This window comes from Mastacembelus armatus, chromosome 22 (genome assembly GCF_900324485.2).
Source record: "Mastacembelus armatus chromosome 22, fMasArm1.2, whole genome shotgun sequence".
NCBI classification, from domain to species: Eukaryota; Metazoa; Chordata; class Actinopteri; order Synbranchiformes; family Mastacembelidae; genus Mastacembelus; species Mastacembelus armatus.
This window is the reverse complement of record NC_046654.1, coordinates 15,184,736-15,202,326: the sequence shown is the minus strand read 5'-3', so window position 1 is coordinate 15,202,326 and position 17,591 is coordinate 15,184,736. Positions and strand designations below refer to the sequence as shown.

Here is a 17,591-nt window from a genome sequence, read left to right as displayed (position 1 = left end):
TTATGGCCAAACACTGATTTATTTTAATTACATGAATAGAAGAGAATGTGCATATATGTATGAATATTTGACAGAAAATGTTAAACCATTTCTGTACCAGCTGTACTTCCTAAATAATGTATACCTTTAATTAGTATTAATTATAGTAATCAATGCATTTTCACTTTCCACTGATTGTCTTTTTATTTTTATTTCTCTCATAGATAAAGACAGTCAACAAATACTGCTCTTCAGATGATCAGGTATGGAGGCACTGGCAAAATAAGTTCAATTTTGGATAGAAATGGAACATTTTTGAAGCACATCTTTGTTAGGGGTATGGGTGTAGTTGTGTAATTCTGTTTATCACAGCTGAATTCTTAAGTGAGACTGTGTTTGAAGGAAGGAGTCAAGACCAGATGATTTAGGGGTGAGTGTGCTGGATGCAACAGTACAGTGCGCAGGATGAAGCAGCAAACGCTGCTTCACAGAGTGCAGAGAAACTACCCAAGTCAGACTTATGTAGATCAAAAGTAAATTGTTGGAGTGCAGCTGAGAGTGCAGCACAGCTGTACAGAAGGGTATTTGTTTATGTTTATGCAACACTGTAAATCTTACTTGACGTTTGCTATTATGAGTTGTTCATTGACCATGATCATAGGTTTACTGTGTATATCTTTTTCATTTTCAATGAAATAATGACATTGTAAATAATTTACATCTCTGCAGATTGTTCACATGGGCTGGGCGTGTGAATGCCCAGAGGGCAGTGCTGCTGGTCGAACCTCTGTTTTCAAGTTTCTGGCACTGAGAGGACCATATTTTTATATCTTCAGAAATCCCCCGGTAATTAGTCTTTTGTCATTTTCTTATTCAATAAACTTTAACTTCTGTGGTTTTCAGTTAATGAAAGTAGAGTTCATGGTCTGGTACTCTTGCATTTCAAAGTCAGATTTCTATATTTTTGAAAGAACTGCAATACTGTAATCAAGCTTATTTTAAACACATTTACAATGGTTTCATTTAAAATCTTAACTTTATTCCACTGGCCTATGTGGCTCACAGTCTACAATTGAGTGCAAATTAATAATCAGTACCCTGGATTCAGCTCAGCATAGGCATTTGTTCAGGGTCTTTCTGAATTTGTTTTTGAATATAATAAATGTGATTATTTCTGTTGCTCTGCTCATCTGTGACCGCCCCCCACTGTGTGCCACATGGTTTGTTTGTTTTTAAACAACTTGGCACCATCTGGAAAATCTTATAGCCTATGCTTCAGTCATTGCAAATGTCAGTATTTTTTTTTTTTTTCAAAATTAATCATTGAAATAAATTGAATCTTAAGCTGAAACTCACCATTGCTGTTATAGCTCTATAAAGTTTTCTTCTTACCTTCATTCAGAATGTTTTTGCTGAGACAAAAGTTAGTCTGTAAAGCACATTATGGAGTTAAAAATGTACAGCCAGATTCTGCAGCTGTGGATCAGGAGGTAGAGGTGGATCAGTGTGAGTGTCTTTGGACAAGGCATCGAACTCAAAATTTCTCAAGTCAGCCTGCTGTGTATTAGCTTACTGCCATTGGTGTGTGGGAGTGTATGAATGCAGGCTCAGTTAATATGACCACCCATTCAGCATTTAAGTGCATTTGTTTATGCATGTAGGTTGAATTCAGCCTTACTGACATTCAAAATGGTTCCGCTCTCTGATGACATTGACTCTCTGCAGGCGGTGCAAGAGAGTACTCAAAAGTCATTTCAGGCCGGAGGAACCTTTTTTGTACTTCTTAGAACCTTTGTTCCCATTTCTTTGTGTGTCTGCACCGCAGGAACTGAGAACTATAATAGCTGTTTGAACATAGTTGGGGGACTTTTTTAGCTCTTACCTAGAGTAAGTACTTTTCAGTACAATAGGAACTATGTTTACATTGAATCATTGGACACTAACCAATTAAGCAGCAACAGCAACTGCCATTTTTAAAAGTAGTGTAAACAACAGCTTTCATGTGCAAAAAAAAACCTCACAAATGGACCAATGCCGAAGTCTGTGCTTTGTTGAGCAACAGAGAAGATTCAGAGAGATCTTAGTGGATTAAAGTGAAATTTACACTAGCATTGTTGTTTAATGTTATGCAGAAGTGACGTTCATATGCAAATATTAACTCAGTGTTGTTACTGGCAGAGTGAATGCAAACAGAAGAAAGGCCCTTATTCTGTAGTTCTTGGGTTCAAGTCTTAGTGGCGTAGTTCCCAGAACTGATTCCCCAAAGCTGTTTGGTACAGACGCGTCACAGTTCTGTCATATCACAAATAAATAGAGAACAGCCTTTATTCAACCAACCTACAATTAGCTTTGTTTTGACAGAATTCAGATGTGGTCAGTCCTGGCTATTAAAACAGGTCCAGTATCTCGTCGTAGACTGGACCATTCCCACCTGACGGCCAAGGATACTAGACAAAGGCTGGATCCTTGTGTTCTCTGTTTGTTTGTGATATGACACAAGTGCTGCCCTCCCATTAGTATAAAAACCACTGTAGGAAATGTGTCTCTTTCATCTTCTTCATTGGTTTTTCTCAGGTTAATTACATTTACTCTGTGGATGCTGGGATTTGCAGCACCAGGGTGGGGTGTGCATAATATGAGACGTTCAGTCTCTCTTGACCTGTCTTGCCTTCTGTTAGGGAGCTTCTCTCACCAATTAACACAGTTTGACAAGCTATTCTGTTTAGTAGGCTCCAAAGAAGCCTTTGTTTGTTTGGTGGCTGTCTAAATGGCATTTTTCTCTTCTAAATATAACAGGCCACAAGAGGATTCCCATCATGCTTTAAGCGTCACATTATGGACCTATATGAGCCTGTGTGTTCGGGCTCTTATATAACCCCGAGTGTTTGCTATCACTCTTTGTTAGGTTTGTAAAATCTTGACAACTCTGTGTTTGAAGAAGGACCTCTCACCTCATGATGACAGTTGCAGCAGGATGGTGAGAATAGATGCCATTAAAGCTGAAATTCAGCATCTCAAGGATGTGATGCAACATTCCTCAATCCTTTCACATAAATAATAGTTGAACGTTTTGGGAAAAAACACTCATTAGTTGCATTGCTGAGAGTTGGATGTGAAAGCTGATACCTCGTGTGTACGGTAAATGTGACGTTAGCTTGGCGCAGCACAGAGATGGGAGCCTTGGAAATAGGTTGGCACAGTGAGAACCAGTCACCCAGGAATTCACTGAGAATCAGCCAGGAAAATAACCCCATCAATAAAACTACAACTATTTGTACAGATTAAACAAATGAGATATGGGTAGTGTTTCTGGGCTTAATGCTAAAATGAGATAAACCAGTTGCTGGCTGTAGCTTCATATTTACCGTACAGGATTGAGAGTGATATTGATGTGATTTCTCTCTAAGCAAAGAAGCATATATTCCAAAATGTCAAATGATGAGCCACAGTGTTCCCTCATGAATTTTGTAAAATAAAAGTAAGAAGGTCGCCCAGCAATCCTCCATTTCTAACCGTGGATTCTGCCAGCCCTGCCCTTTGACAGGGCACTGTGGAGGAAATGAAATGCTTCATCCGTTCAGGATAATGTGGATGTTTCATGCAATGCTTGTGGCGATGTGTAATATAAGTGAACATGGATTATGCCTTTGCTAGGAACCAATGCATTTCACCCTGCTCGCATCTACAGGCCAGCTCCACAGCAGGCCTGCTTTCTGTAGCGTGTTACATGGCTGTCTAAATGGCACATATTGGCAGTTCCCTCTCTACATCAGTGCTATGTGTAAGATTAGAGACAGTCACTCCAGCTGTTGGTTTCTGTGGTGGGGAAAAGCTGGGCTTGTTGATACCATCAAACAGGCCTGTGTAGGCCAGGCTGTCTTTTGTTCTGCCATAGCAAGGAGAGAACTATCACTGTTGGAGAGTTTTCAACAGCACAGTGGATGGTGCCTGCATTTCTCTACAGACCTCAGTCATCAGTGTCCTGTACAAAAGTTTCCAAATTCTTTTTGGATTTAGATTGTTCGAAAAGATTTGTAATGTGCGCATAGTTGGATATAATTGGCTTCCTTCTTCCCTCTGCAAAGCCTTAGTAAGGGCACATAAGTATATGGTACAAAAGCTGTAAAGTACACAGTGTTGCAGGAAATGTCACTGATCTCCTTTTTACAAAACAGGCCACAGGCAAAGAATGCCAAGATTTTTCTGATACAGACGAAAGTCTTTGTGAAGTTGGGGCTGAACTAAAAAAAAAAAAAGTTAGTGAGAGAAATCATCAGCCATAATTTTAACAGATTGCTTTAATCATAATGGATATGTTGTGGAGTCACTAAAATGACTTTAGGCATTATGCAGCTGGTAGGTTGTGAAATGCCACACCTGTCCTCTAGCTTATGATGAAATATAGCTTGTATCCCTGAAGTATTGTCTTTTATGTAAAAATGTGGCCACTGCTCACTGTAGTGTTCTGCACACTACTATCATAGCCATTTATTTTAACCTATGGAAACTTGCAGCCCCACTCTACTAATTCATATCTGTTAGTGATGTGAATGAGTGAGAAGTGTTGGTTTGGAAAGGGTTACTATTGCACTGTAACTGTATGTTAAACTGTATTCATCCTTAAAAACCCGTGTAACATTAGTTTACACTGAAAGGTTGACGAAGATAACAAATATGTATGTAAAAGATGAGTCTGGTGTATTTTTCTTTGTAATCTCATGAAGAGACATAAATCAACAATATGTTTTTCTGTCTGACTGCAAAATTTGAGATAATTAGATTCCTGATGAGACAAAATCTTGCCTTCATTTCACTGTGGCGACCCCTGAAGGGAGCAGCCGAAAGGAAAAGAAGAAGAAGAAATCTGTAACACACAAGGCTGCAGCCAAACTTGACAGGCAAAAATCACACACCCAAAACTACATAAAATGTTCGTGTTTTCATAGTAAAGAAATAAATGTATCACCCAGTACAATGATATTGTTCAATTAGGTGTATTTAATTGATTTTGCACATCAGTTATGCTGTCTGGCATACAGGAATTAGATTAATGTTATTGTAAAGAAGGTCATCAAAAATATGCATTAATTACAGAGGCATTGTTTTCTATCATGTTTATTGTGTTCAGGTTATTACTGTTCACAACTTACTGTTAAATCACTTTAAAAACCTCAGTGCTGACATGCCTGCAAAAATAGCCGCTGCTGCTCAAACTGGCAAATAGTAACGGTAAAGCTCCTGTATTTAAGCCAATCTGCATGTGCAACAGTTATTGGGCTTCATTCTGGGCCAGGTACAGCTAAAAGCATCTGTGCAGCTAATCTGTTATTGAGCTTTCATTTCATCTGTCTTTTTTCTGGGGTTTAGTCGAAGTATTCTACAATATGAGTACATTTTACTGCACCTGTATCAGATGTTGAACCTTCATGGTCTGAACAAAGGAAACAAAAGTGATGGATTTGTAAAGCACAGTTTTGTTAGCAGAAAAAAAACCAAAAAAACTGCTGCTCCTCAATAAAAATTCACCCGCACAGCAGCGCATATAACTATGTCATGGTAATGTCCATATCTGTATTCATAATATCTGCTGATGTTCTCATCTGTTAAATGTTAACTGTTAGGTGTGCTGTCTAAAAACATTGTCACCATGTTGGAATTAACTACAGCTGCTTGACTTCTTTATAGCAGACATTTAGATTTATATCAGAAATAGCACAAGTGTAATGAATAAAATGGCTGTTAAAATGGTTCTGTTTTGTATAAGCGTCTCAGTAAGACACTTGCTGTAGTAAAACCTATGCTGTTCTTCAAGTGAGTACTGGAGTTACTCATCTTCGCACTGGTTGTTACAGTAACGCTGTCATTTCTGTATGTGTTACAGCACTGGGATGCTGTAGTCTTAATGAATAATGCAAGTGATACTGTACCTTCTTGATGTAAATGTTTTACTTGTGCAGAGCGCAACAGGATAAATCCATTTTGTTCCCTGACACTGGCAGCCATGCAGGAATTCATACACCTAAGCTGCTGCCTCACCTTCATTTGCATTTAAGTTTTGGATAAGTAGGTGTCACTAGAAAGTAGAAAAAAGCTGTTTTGCTATGCTGCCTCTTCATCTCACACTCCTTGATGTTCATTTCTTAGATCAATGCCACTGACTGGGGACAAGCTGAAACAACGTATAACCTCTATGAGGTTCTTTTCAAGGTTCATAAGGTATGTTAAGAACGTGGCGCTGTCTGATGCTGCTCAAGACACTGCAGTTTTCATCTCAGAGTAGATGGCTGTTTTTTTTTTTTTTTTCCTTCTTCTTTTTTCTGAGTATAGTTGAAGAAGCCTTCTAAATAGGCTGTCTTGACCTGAGAGGATATTTCTGATGCCCAAACTAGCATACATACAGGTTTTCATTTCAACGGTGAATTAACTCATTTACTTCTCATTCCACCCAAAGGATTAAACATTAAAAAAGTTAAGAAGCTGCAAAACCTTTTCCCCAACATGTAATAATGAAAACCTTGTGTTACAGCTGTGGATGGCTGAGGACTGCTGGCTCCAGGCCAGGCTCTACTTGGGGCTGGAGCATTCACCTGAGCAGCAGGACAACGAGTCTCTGTGCTTCAGTATTCTGGTCGGCCACGGCCAGAGCCACACCTTCAGGGTAGAGCTGGCCACTGACCTGGCTATCTGGGAGAAGTCCTTCCAAAGAGCTGTCTTCTTGGAAGTGCAGCGAATACGGGTGAGCATTTCTACCTCTAGCGTTGCAGGTTTTCTGTTACTAAAGAAAGGAAATCTGTTTGAGTCTGTCTTTTTGCTGAATGCTACTTGGATTAAAGGAGTTCTCAAAGCAGGAGAGCCTCCCACAACACCTTTTTCTAGCCTCAAAGAGGCAACATGAAATGTTTGATGCTTTGTGTGCTCTCACTTTAGTTTTTAAAAGAAGGCAGATAGGTACCATCAGGAGCCTTAGATGTCAGCTAATATGTAAAGCATTCTGCAGAATACAAATTCTGACAAAGTCACGAAAAATAGAAGTTTTTTTCCCCCAGTGTTATTTGAAAACTAATATTAAGGTCTAATGTCATGGTAAGTTTTCCTTGCTGCATGTCTGGATAAATGATGTGTTATCAGTATAACAAAATGTATGGGGTCTGTGGGATTATGATATTTCTGATTTGAAACAAGCAGTGTTTGTTCTGATATTTCACTGGTAAAATACAGAAGGAGGTTTTGCATTTTTTAACAGCTAATGGGATTTTATCATCCTCACTGTTGCTGACTGTTTTATCCAAAGACAGATATTTAGGGGGGTTTGTCTGAGTGTATGTGATGCTGAGTAACACCTGCTGTGTGAGCTGCACTTCATGTACTAATCCCTGATCCTGGATTGACGATTAGCCTCACAGACCAGGACAGATTATTTAAACATGAATGGATTTGGCCAAATTATCAGGAGAATCATGTTTGTTTTTGTTTTTGTTTTTTATTTTAATCAAGGAACTATCTCAGTGCCACACACAGAGTACATAAGTGCTCAACACAGAGTTGCAGATTCATCCTCACCCCTACACTGTAGTGTAACTGTATTGTGTCTGTTATGTTGCCAGGGTATGTTACACTTTAACCTCATGTGACTTGTTAACTTAAGTTGCAATAACAAAGCTAGACAACAACAACAGCTTGAAAACAGTTCATAGCCTAATGTATTTAATTTGTAATGAAGTTTTTAGCAAACTATAGTGTTGCTTAAGACTCACTACATTAGTGCAAAACACTCATTTTAAATGTGGGGGATTGTTGTTTTGCTTTTTCTTCACAAGTATTCTACTTTAAAAGTGACCGAATGTGATGAGAGCTGTTTCCTGTTGACACATTATGTGTATAATTGAATCTTAAATTGGTCAGCACTCTGTTTTCTATCAATGATATTGTTCATTTAAATGCATTTGGAATGAGAAATCTAAAGAGTTAGACCTCACCTCAGTGAGCCAATAAATTACCTCTGAGAAAGTGTTTCTAAGAGAGTAAATTGTGAAGCAGAAGCAGTTGTCATGTCCGTCAAGAGGCACAAACATGGACACTCACTGAAAAATTTAAGAGGCAGAGTTCAGACCTTATTTTTTCTGTTTTTTTGCCATTTTCAAGTTCGATTTGAGTTTAAATTTTTATTACGTGCTTCACTATATTTTTATTTACTGCTGAGAACCCGCATACAGGGTCAGTTGGATCACTTTTAACGCCTCACACTGCAGATCAGTGAGCCTGCAGCCATTTCATGATGATACATGTCTGTAATTTAGTGTATTTTCCTGTCATGAATTACATCACTCAAATTATCTGATGTGACTTTGTGAAATACAACAAGATAATAACTTTTAGTAACAGTAACAAGTAGAATATGTATGTTTTATCACGGCTCCATTTTGACTCACCAGGCATTATTTATTTATGAGGAGGCAAGTATAGCAGGGAGTCCAGCAAAATTGACAGTCTGAGGTATTAAATATTAAAGATATTAGATAATATAAAGTATTACAGTATAAGTGACATGGTAATCTTAAGGTATAGTACTAAGAAAGTGTTTCAGTGTTCAGGTTGAACTGTGAAAAAGTGCAGTATGTTACTGGAATTACTGCATTGTGATTGTATGCCTCCAGCAACCATCCAAGTTTCGCTTTACATGCAAGTTAAGACTGTACAACACTACAGACTAGAGACCCCTGAGTTGTGGCTGGTCAGTTTGATTTGTATAGTGTGAGTAGAAAAGTCACAGGTTTTGGCCGAGCAGAAAGGCTCATTAAAGTGTGTGGCATGACTTAACACAACGTATAAAATCAATAACAAATTTGCAATGTGTGCTTTACATAACTCTTTCCTATTTCTCCTCTCTGCCTGTCACACTTTTCACATTTACTTTATTACATTATTTAAATTCAGTTGTGAGGAGCTTCGTTCTCCTGCGTCCCCTTTGCAGAACCTGAAAACATTATAGCACAGAAATAGAACATGGAATTTGTAACGAGGGCAATTATTCATTTTAATAAGAGAAGCTGAATTAAATGACCTAAAAAAAAAAAACAAAAAAAAAAACACTTTGCTACAAAATGAAGCTATTTTGTGCATGTTTTCTTGTCACATTAAATGTGGAGCTGATTTCTTTGATAAATTGTTGTAACACAAAATTGTCATTTATCAATCTGGAGCAAAATATTTGCAATAAACTCCAAGACTGAATAAGAGACATCTGTGCATGATTAGGCTTTTCCCTCTTTTTCATTTTCTTATTAAACGGAAACCTATTATTTCTTTTAGATAAATCTTAAGACAAAGATTAAAAGAGAAAATTTAATATTCTAATTTAAAAGAATAATTCACTTACTGTAAGTAACTTCACATATTAAACTTCTCTATTTAAAGTAAAACTTTATAATGATTCATAATATTTTGTGTAATGAGCTTCCACATAGCGATAATCACACATTGTATGTGGAAATTATGAAAGTATGCCATATGTCAAGTCAGACTTCATCATGGAAAGGCCAATGGTGCCTTTTATAATTGTACCCTGTTCCCACCCATTTACCCTCAAGTTCAGCCAACCAGAGATAAAGGCCAAAAACACTATGAAGCCGCAGGGCTCTGGTGCTCAGCGCCCTTAAGTAGGGACATTTATAAATATTACAAAGCAGAGCACCTGTCAGAAGACATTTGAGTCATTAGCAGACTGAAAACCTTTCCGGGTCAACATGGCAACCAGATGTAATTATAAGGCATCCTACTTCATAGTAAATGTGCGTATTATACCAGCATGACTCTGGCACAGGGCACTAGCTCTTTAGCAAAAACCATCAATCTGAATGTCTCAGAGACCATGTATAATCCTTTTATGTTCAGAGGGTTCATGTGGTCACTGAGAGTTTAGAGTCATAATTCCAACAGGCTCAATTACAGTCTCCAGTTAAATCTGTATGTGCTAATTCCTAAGGCTTAAAAAAAAAAACTTGCCACATGTAAAGAGGAGACCCATGTACTTTATATACAGCAGCATGAGATTTTTATTAGCTGAAAGTGATGAAAGTAATTGACGTTCAGTTAATTTAACTTTGACCTCAAATACACTGACTTTCACATGGTGTGTCTGATGGGGTTGTAGTATTTCTGGGAAGCAGACATCACACCATCTGCTTTTTATATTACGTAAGTGTCACATGTATGATTGTGTGTGATTGTCGGAGTATCGTGACACCCTCGAACACCTCGGGTTTGTCAAAGAATAACGGAGGCTGGGGATGTTAATATTGTTATTATACTAGTTATTTGATTTATATAGGAGGTTTATGTGATCCTCTTTGTTCTGTGCACTACCTCATGTAAACTATTAACTGTAGGGCATTTGCTCTGAACCTGGTGTTGCTTGGACTGGTCACATAAAGCTGAGATTTACTGTAGGTTTTAGTTTTTCATGTGAAAACGCTTCAAGGATGAGGACAGAATGAGTGGTGAGGGGGTAAAAAGGTCAGTATCTAGTAGTATGAGCAGTACGCAAAGCTTCAATGAGCATTTCACAGGGAAGCATCCAGTTTGACCATAGAAGTAGACATCTAAATTGTATTACATTGAGCTAAAAAGAAAGGTTGATAATGGACTTCATTCCTTTAGCAGAAGAAATAATTTCCTGGTTTGTTACTGCTCAAAATACTTTCTAGGTGATCCCATGTGCATGACTGAGGTGAGTGAAATCAGTGTCGACTTAAAACACTCCACCTGTGACCACCAACATACTGTGGGCACATGCTGTCATTGTAACTAAGAGAGTCGCTGGGGAAGAAATATTTAATTCATGTGTTGACTTAACCTCTAGAGTTAGAAAATCAGAGCACGCTTTATTTCCCTCATGCAAGGCTCTGCGGACACACTGCACTATCCAAGCAGTGCATCTGTGATTTCCTCAAGTACTGTGCATTGCAGAAATGAACCACTATCAAACCAACAAAGGTAGACATTCTTTTTAGAGATATTTCACAATACTTTAATTACTTCATATGCAGTTATTGTTCAAAGAAATGATCAGTTTCACAACGACAGAGACATGAGAAGTATATTCAGTGTATTATATTCTTTATACTGTGATGTAGTGAAATTATGCAGTTTACTGAGCCATGTTTGCTTCTTTCAACGCAGCACCTGTCATAGAAAAAGTATGATCAAAATATATATAAGAAATGACCAGACACAGTCACTTATATAGTACATACTGTGCTGCTGTTAAATAATGAGCCTCTATATCAGGGGTCTCCAACTCCAGTCCTAGAGGTCCACTGTCCTGCTTGTTTTCCCACTATCCCTGCTCTTCCAGTTTCTGATTGGCTGAACACACTTGATTCAGTTAATCAGCAGTGAGCGGGGCAGGGATAGTGGGAAAACAAGCAGGATAGTGGACCTTGAAGACTGGAGTTGGAGACCTCTGGTTTATATAATGAGGAGCTAATGAGGATGAACAGAGGGGTCTAACCCAGGAAACATGCTGCCAATCAGAGACTGCTGGTCCAAAACATGGTACAGAGGTCTTACCATCATACATGGAAATTTTACTGAACAGATTCAAATTTTAAAGACTGCATATGTGCTCTGTGCGAACAAAGCTTGGCAGGTACAATATATCAACAAGCCAGTGAAATAGTACAATAATTTATAGCTATCAGGCTGAATATCAAGACCATCTGCTTCATTTTTCATTTGCATGTGTAAAGTTTGAACTTGCCAGGTTTCCATAAAGTAATGCAGTCCAAGAAAGTCCATAAGGGAGTCCAAGTAAAGTGCTAGGATTTGTATGTTTTGGGAAGGTTAATCAATTTCCTTCCCCTGCTGTGGACACATTACCTGGTGGTGTGTGTTTTCAGTACAGAAGCAAATACAAGCTGCAGGAAGGAAGAGGGATAGATGTTATGGATGTGCTATCCCGTTTCTTTTTGCTTAAACAATGTCAAGTCAAACCAGGCAACGTTATGATATGCAGGGGTCTTTCAGTGCCACAGTCACCAGGTTGGCTTTTAACCAGCTAACAGGGCTGAACACAGGGTCTGAATATTACACCATGTTACACCCAAGAATTGAGCAACTACAATGATGCTGATGCAGATTTCAGTGTCAACTGATGTCAAACTAATGTCAAACTTCTGTTTGCATATATTTAGACTTCAGATTTAATGTACATCTGTAAATCTGGGCAATATTCAAGATAGGTCTATGCCCACACCACAATAAAAGCAGTGAAGTGGGTGTTTAATGAGGCTATTCTCTATTTATGACTCCTAGTCATGGCAATCTGAGCAGTTTTCACTGCATCACTATAAAAGCTAACACTATTAAGATAATGTAGCATTTTTTCAATCTTTAATGATGCAAATGTGGGACACCATCCTTTGGGAAACCAATGGACATGTTGAAGGATTTCAACTTGCTTGTGATTCTCTGTTCTCTAGCTAATTAGACTAGTCTCCTGTGGCTTCTGAGGAGCAGTCAGCTGAGTCCAACATAGGCTAACCTTCAAATTCACTGGGTATGTGCACTATATAAACACTGCTGATAGGGGCTGTAACTGACAAAACTGTCCAGCCTGCATCTTCCTGCATTTTCCTTTTTTGTAGATGATGAAGCTCAACATGGCGTTGATGTGAACTTTTAGCTCACAGCAAGAGTTGAAATTGTGCTATGCTTCACTTGTGGTGTATTCTTCAGGCTCCAGTGGCAATTCTGTGAGATTCTTGTTTTCCTTGTTTATAGGGAAAAAATATAATAAACTAAACATAACTGATAAGCAGATGTTGCTTTAAGTAAATGATATCAGTAATACCCCAGTACCAAAAGGCTCATATGGGTTTGTTTCACTATGGGACTCTGAGCTGTGTGAACAATTTACTGCTTTAAGTTTTAAATAAAAAGCAACACATATGCACAAAATCCAGATAGAGGATGAAAAACTACAAATTAAGAAAGCAAAGATGTAAAACACAACTGGGGAAAATTGTAGAAGCTATTCCTTTCTTTGCCTCTGGATGGCAGACTTTGGCATTTTTATACATCTTTCCAGTTGAATGATGCTGACTGGACCTGTCAGACGTTTGAATGAAATGAAACGAAATATGATCATGAAATGAAAATTTGAATCAGTAAACTGTATATACATATATGTATACATATATATAATAACCAGGATTCCAATAGTATTTTATTTTATATAACTTTTAGAATATGTCTGATTCGATCAGTTTTTATTTTAGAGATACTTGAACCAGGCCAGGGCAAAAGAATTTCACTCCTCCACCTGTCGTCTGAAATTCCCCACACATCCTTACTTCTGTCAGATTTGGCTAAGGGGATTTTCTTAAAAAATATATTTCATGTTGCTAATTCCACAAAATAAATAAATAAATAAATAAAACACTTCCAATTAGTGTAGTGTGTAGTCACAGCTCACTATGTCACAACATTAACATGTGGTGACAGCAAGAACTTAGTGACTGGTCTGCCTCTGTTTTTTTTTTTTTTTTATCCCTGTCACAGCCAAACTAACATTACCTCTAAAACAGGGGGTTTCTGTGAGCAGACAACAATTTCAGTAAAAGAACTGTACAGTCATATTTACTACACACTGCACTCTAATTAAAATCACTATGTCCCCGCTGTGCTCTCAAGTGAAAGGAAAAACAGGGATGAAAATATGAGAAAAACATAACACAAATAGAAAATCAGAATGCACTTCTTATATTGGTATTCCAACTGAGTGGACAACGCGGCACAAAAATGAAGTCATGTGGCAAGAAAAGCTTTCAGTGGAGTATTGCTCCACAGAGAGATGAAAGCTCACACGTCAGTGCTTTCAAAAGACCTGTGAAAGGAAGTGTGAGACACGTGCTTGTTTGTGTTGCAGCAGCAAAATGAATGTTAAAGATTTATGCCTTCCAAAATGGATTTCCTCAGACATGTCTTGATGGTATCAGGAAGCTACACAGGATGCTGCCTTTGCCAACAGCTCATGCAAGACAAAAAAAAAAAAAAATATAGAGAGAGAGAGAAATTTGCTCTTGTTATCAGATCATCCAAGCCCAACATGTCAGCCTTGACACTTTAACACTTTCTTTGATGCCCATATAAATCAGTTGCCAAGATCAACATCCTGTCCAATCACATTTACAGACTGCTAAAATACAGCACACTTAAAGGACAAGAAAACAACTGCTCAGAATGTAATTTGATGGCCAAGTATGTTTAAAGCACGCAAGCAATCTGCGTCAGGTTTCCAGTATTTTTTTTTTCAGTCTATTGTCAGACTAATCACCTGTACAGAAATTTAGTTATGTGATGATAGTATTCATTGCACACACAATTTTTTATTATTATTTTATTTCAGGAAATGAAATTTCCATTCTGACATGAGAATTTGACTTGACTCAATGGGCATTGTTATTTAGATGATTCATTTGATCAATGGGAGGTTTAGCCCATAGACAGGATTTGTTTGTTTTCCCTATTCAGAATTTCTGATCTCTGTATCTTGCAAAATATTTGGTTCTAGCAGCTTGGTTAGTTAGGGAGCACTCACAGTGCTAGTTGGTTAATTACAGCTGCTGCCTATACTAGGCAGTTGTGACCTTGCTAGTAATAGTCAGCCACCAAAACAGGTTGGCTGTCAACAATGCAAACCTGCTAGCTCAGCTTGCTAAGTGTCAGTCACAATTTATTCAGTCATTTGTAAAGACCTACACTCTGACAGAGGAGGTCACATATAACAACACAGCTATGATAGTTTTCATTCATTTTGGTCTCTCCATGCTCTCATCAACACTCTTGTTAGACTGCTTGTTAGCAGTAGTGCAAATCTGTCTGTCAGAGTTCACCAAAATGTATTCCTTTAAAATGAATTCATTTCACTGTGGCATTTTGAAAGGCTCAATCAAACCAAGAATCACTGCAGGTGGAGTCTGTGCTGACTTCCTGATTATTCATTGACATTTGTACCTTTATACACACAGGTGTAAGTAATACCATTAATGTGCCATTCGAGGTTCCTCTGCTGTGTACTCACTGACATGGCACCTAAGAAAAACAGAGCAATCCTTCCTGAGTATAGGAACATCTGTGCTTTTGCTGCTATGACAGCTCAAAATGTTGTAGGCAGAAACGCAGTGTTATATTAAATAAGACAGTAATTCGTGCTAGTTTTGAGATGTATGATAAATCTTAAGTGATTTTTTTTTTTTTTTATTCAGCTCCTGGTAATAGTTGGCTGCATTTGCTGCTGCAAACTGGGGAAAAAAATTAAGGAGATAATTCATTTACATCCAGCACTGTCATGTTTACAAGTCCTAATGTGTTTTCTGTTCTCTATATTGCTGTGATTTTGGATGCTCACACAGAGAAATGTACCTCAGTGCATTTTGCACAGGATGTTAATAAAAAAAAAAATGCTGAACAAGATATCGATGGATATCATTTCTTTCCCCAACAGTCCAAAAGCTACATGTGCAGCAGCCAGGGGAATGTATTGTGCTTCACTATAGACTTTGGGCTGGGGTTCACCTGCTCAGAAGGCACTTCAAAGGTAAAATATTACTCATTTACCATTGTTGTTGACATCTCTGCTTCACCTAATAGGCACCGCAGTCTGAAGTCTTTGTTTCATGTGTGGACACACTTTATATTCGTGTCCCCGTTCACTCAGGCTTCTATTGTACTTGGAAATGTATTTCAAATTAAATAAAAACCACATTTCCCTAAAACATGTAAAGATAGCATTTCAAATGTCTCAGATTTAACACAGTTGGCTCTTCAAATGATAGCCTATGCTATTGTTATAAAAGGTACCTTGAGAGATTGTTCTGGCAGCCTTGCAAAGTGTTGACTCAGCCCTGCAGTGGATAGATTTTATGTTCATTGAATCTCTTTGAGAAGGGTACAGCACTTATTTCCAAACTACTAATGTTCCTTCGTTATAAATTATATGTTTCTTCAAAGCACCGATGCACATTAAAATGTCACTTATTGATCATGCATGTCTCTTTGTAGTAGTAGTTGTAAATCCCTGTGCTTGTGTGTGGCATAATCCCCTTCCTCCCCTTGCAGAATATACTGTGGCGATATAAGTTCTCTCAACTTAAAGGCTCCTCTGACGATGGGAAAACCAGGGTAAAACTCCTTTTCAAGAATGCTGAAAGCAAACAAATAGAAATGAAGGTAATGAAATAGTTATTTGATTTTCAAAAGTCAAGATACACAGTAACGTTGAATTAATTATTTCTCCCCATGTTCGCACTCACTAACAGGTTAATTTATTGAACTTCTAGTGAGGCTTCCTCCCGAGTGTCTTATGAATAAAAATAGCCCACTAAAATTTTCAAGAGATCTCAAGTTTAAAAACTCTGCATTTTTATTATGAACATCTTGTAATAATGGATTTCTCTCTCCGTCCTTGATTTTTTTTTTTTTGTTTTGTTTTTTTTGTCTCTCCAGGAACTAGAGTTTGCTAATCTGACAGCCGTCCTCCACTGTATACATTCTTTTATTGCTGCCAAAGTGGCCTCCATGGACCCTCTCTTTATGTGCAGTCAAAGCTTCCCTGGAAACTACATGAACAGTTAAGAAGGCATGTCCTCGTCGTGAATCAGCAGTTATTTTATGCACAGAACAGATTGACATGCATATCTTGTTCTTGCTATTTTTGTATGAACTACCAAAAAAATAAATATTTGTAAATGACTGTAGAGGTAAATAATGTATGAAATGCTGATGGAAAGGACGGATGGACAAGGAGGAAAAAAATACATTCAGAACAGATTCTTCTAGTTTTTTTTTTTTTTTTTTTTTTTTTTTTTTCTCCTGTATTCATTACTACTGATTGTGACAGCAGGCTTCCCTGTCTATACTGGCACTTATGGTAGCACCGGTGCTTCCATATTGTGTCCCATCATTTGACAACATGACAGGATTTCCAAATACGGCAACACATCTACCTACATCTAGTAAATACATATTCATTGACTAAATGAATCTAATTCCACCGTACTTACTCACATTTACAATACACTAATTTAAAATGTTAACTTACTCCGTGTTTCTCTAGTTTGCTTATCTTTCTTTTATCATGTCTGTGATTGGAGCAAGACAAAAATAACAAAAACACCTTGCAATATATTTCACTCTCATAACTCAAATAACCACTGAATTCAAGCCCCCCGATATGGTTCCAACTAAAATGAAGCACTGGGCATGAAGGCAGCATTTACCACAGGGCTGCTTTATTGGCTTGGATTAAATTGTATAATGTTTGTGCTGTTGTGTTCAACTTTTGTATCTAATAAAGGCAAAATGCCTTAGTTTCTCTTCTATCTGGACAGTAAAAACGTTTCACTGAAATGGAATTTCAACGTGTTGTTAAAAACCCACTTTTATCAAGTACCAATCTAACACAGTGGAGAAAAAAAAATCCTTTCCTTGGTTGCTTTATGTAATGTTTTTTTTGTGTGAATATGAAGATTTTGTGTTTTCAATAAATTCCTCAAAATTGTTTAACCTCCTATTTTGCGACATGTCACAACTCAGACTGTTTGAGTGTATAC

General features: G+C 37.7%; 1 protein-coding gene across 1 annotated transcript in view; it reads left to right on the top strand.

Annotated features, from left to right (window-relative positions):
- sntg2 (syntrophin, gamma 2) overlaps positions 1-16,800 on the top strand; it is a 56,628-nt gene extending 39,828 nt beyond the window's left edge. Inside the window, exons 11-17 of the mRNA XM_026293674.1 lie at positions 204-242; positions 709-825; positions 6,124-6,195; positions 6,506-6,715; positions 15,485-15,577; positions 16,099-16,209; positions 16,486-16,800. Coding sequence (XP_026149459.1) covers positions 204-242; positions 709-825; positions 6,124-6,195; positions 6,506-6,715; positions 15,485-15,577; positions 16,099-16,209; positions 16,486-16,614 — 771 coding nt within the window. The 3' untranslated portion in view covers positions 16,615-16,800. The remainder of the gene's footprint in view (positions 1-203; positions 243-708; positions 826-6,123; positions 6,196-6,505; positions 6,716-15,484; positions 15,578-16,098; positions 16,210-16,485) is intronic.
- The last annotated feature ends 791 nt before the right edge of the window (positions 16,801-17,591 follow it).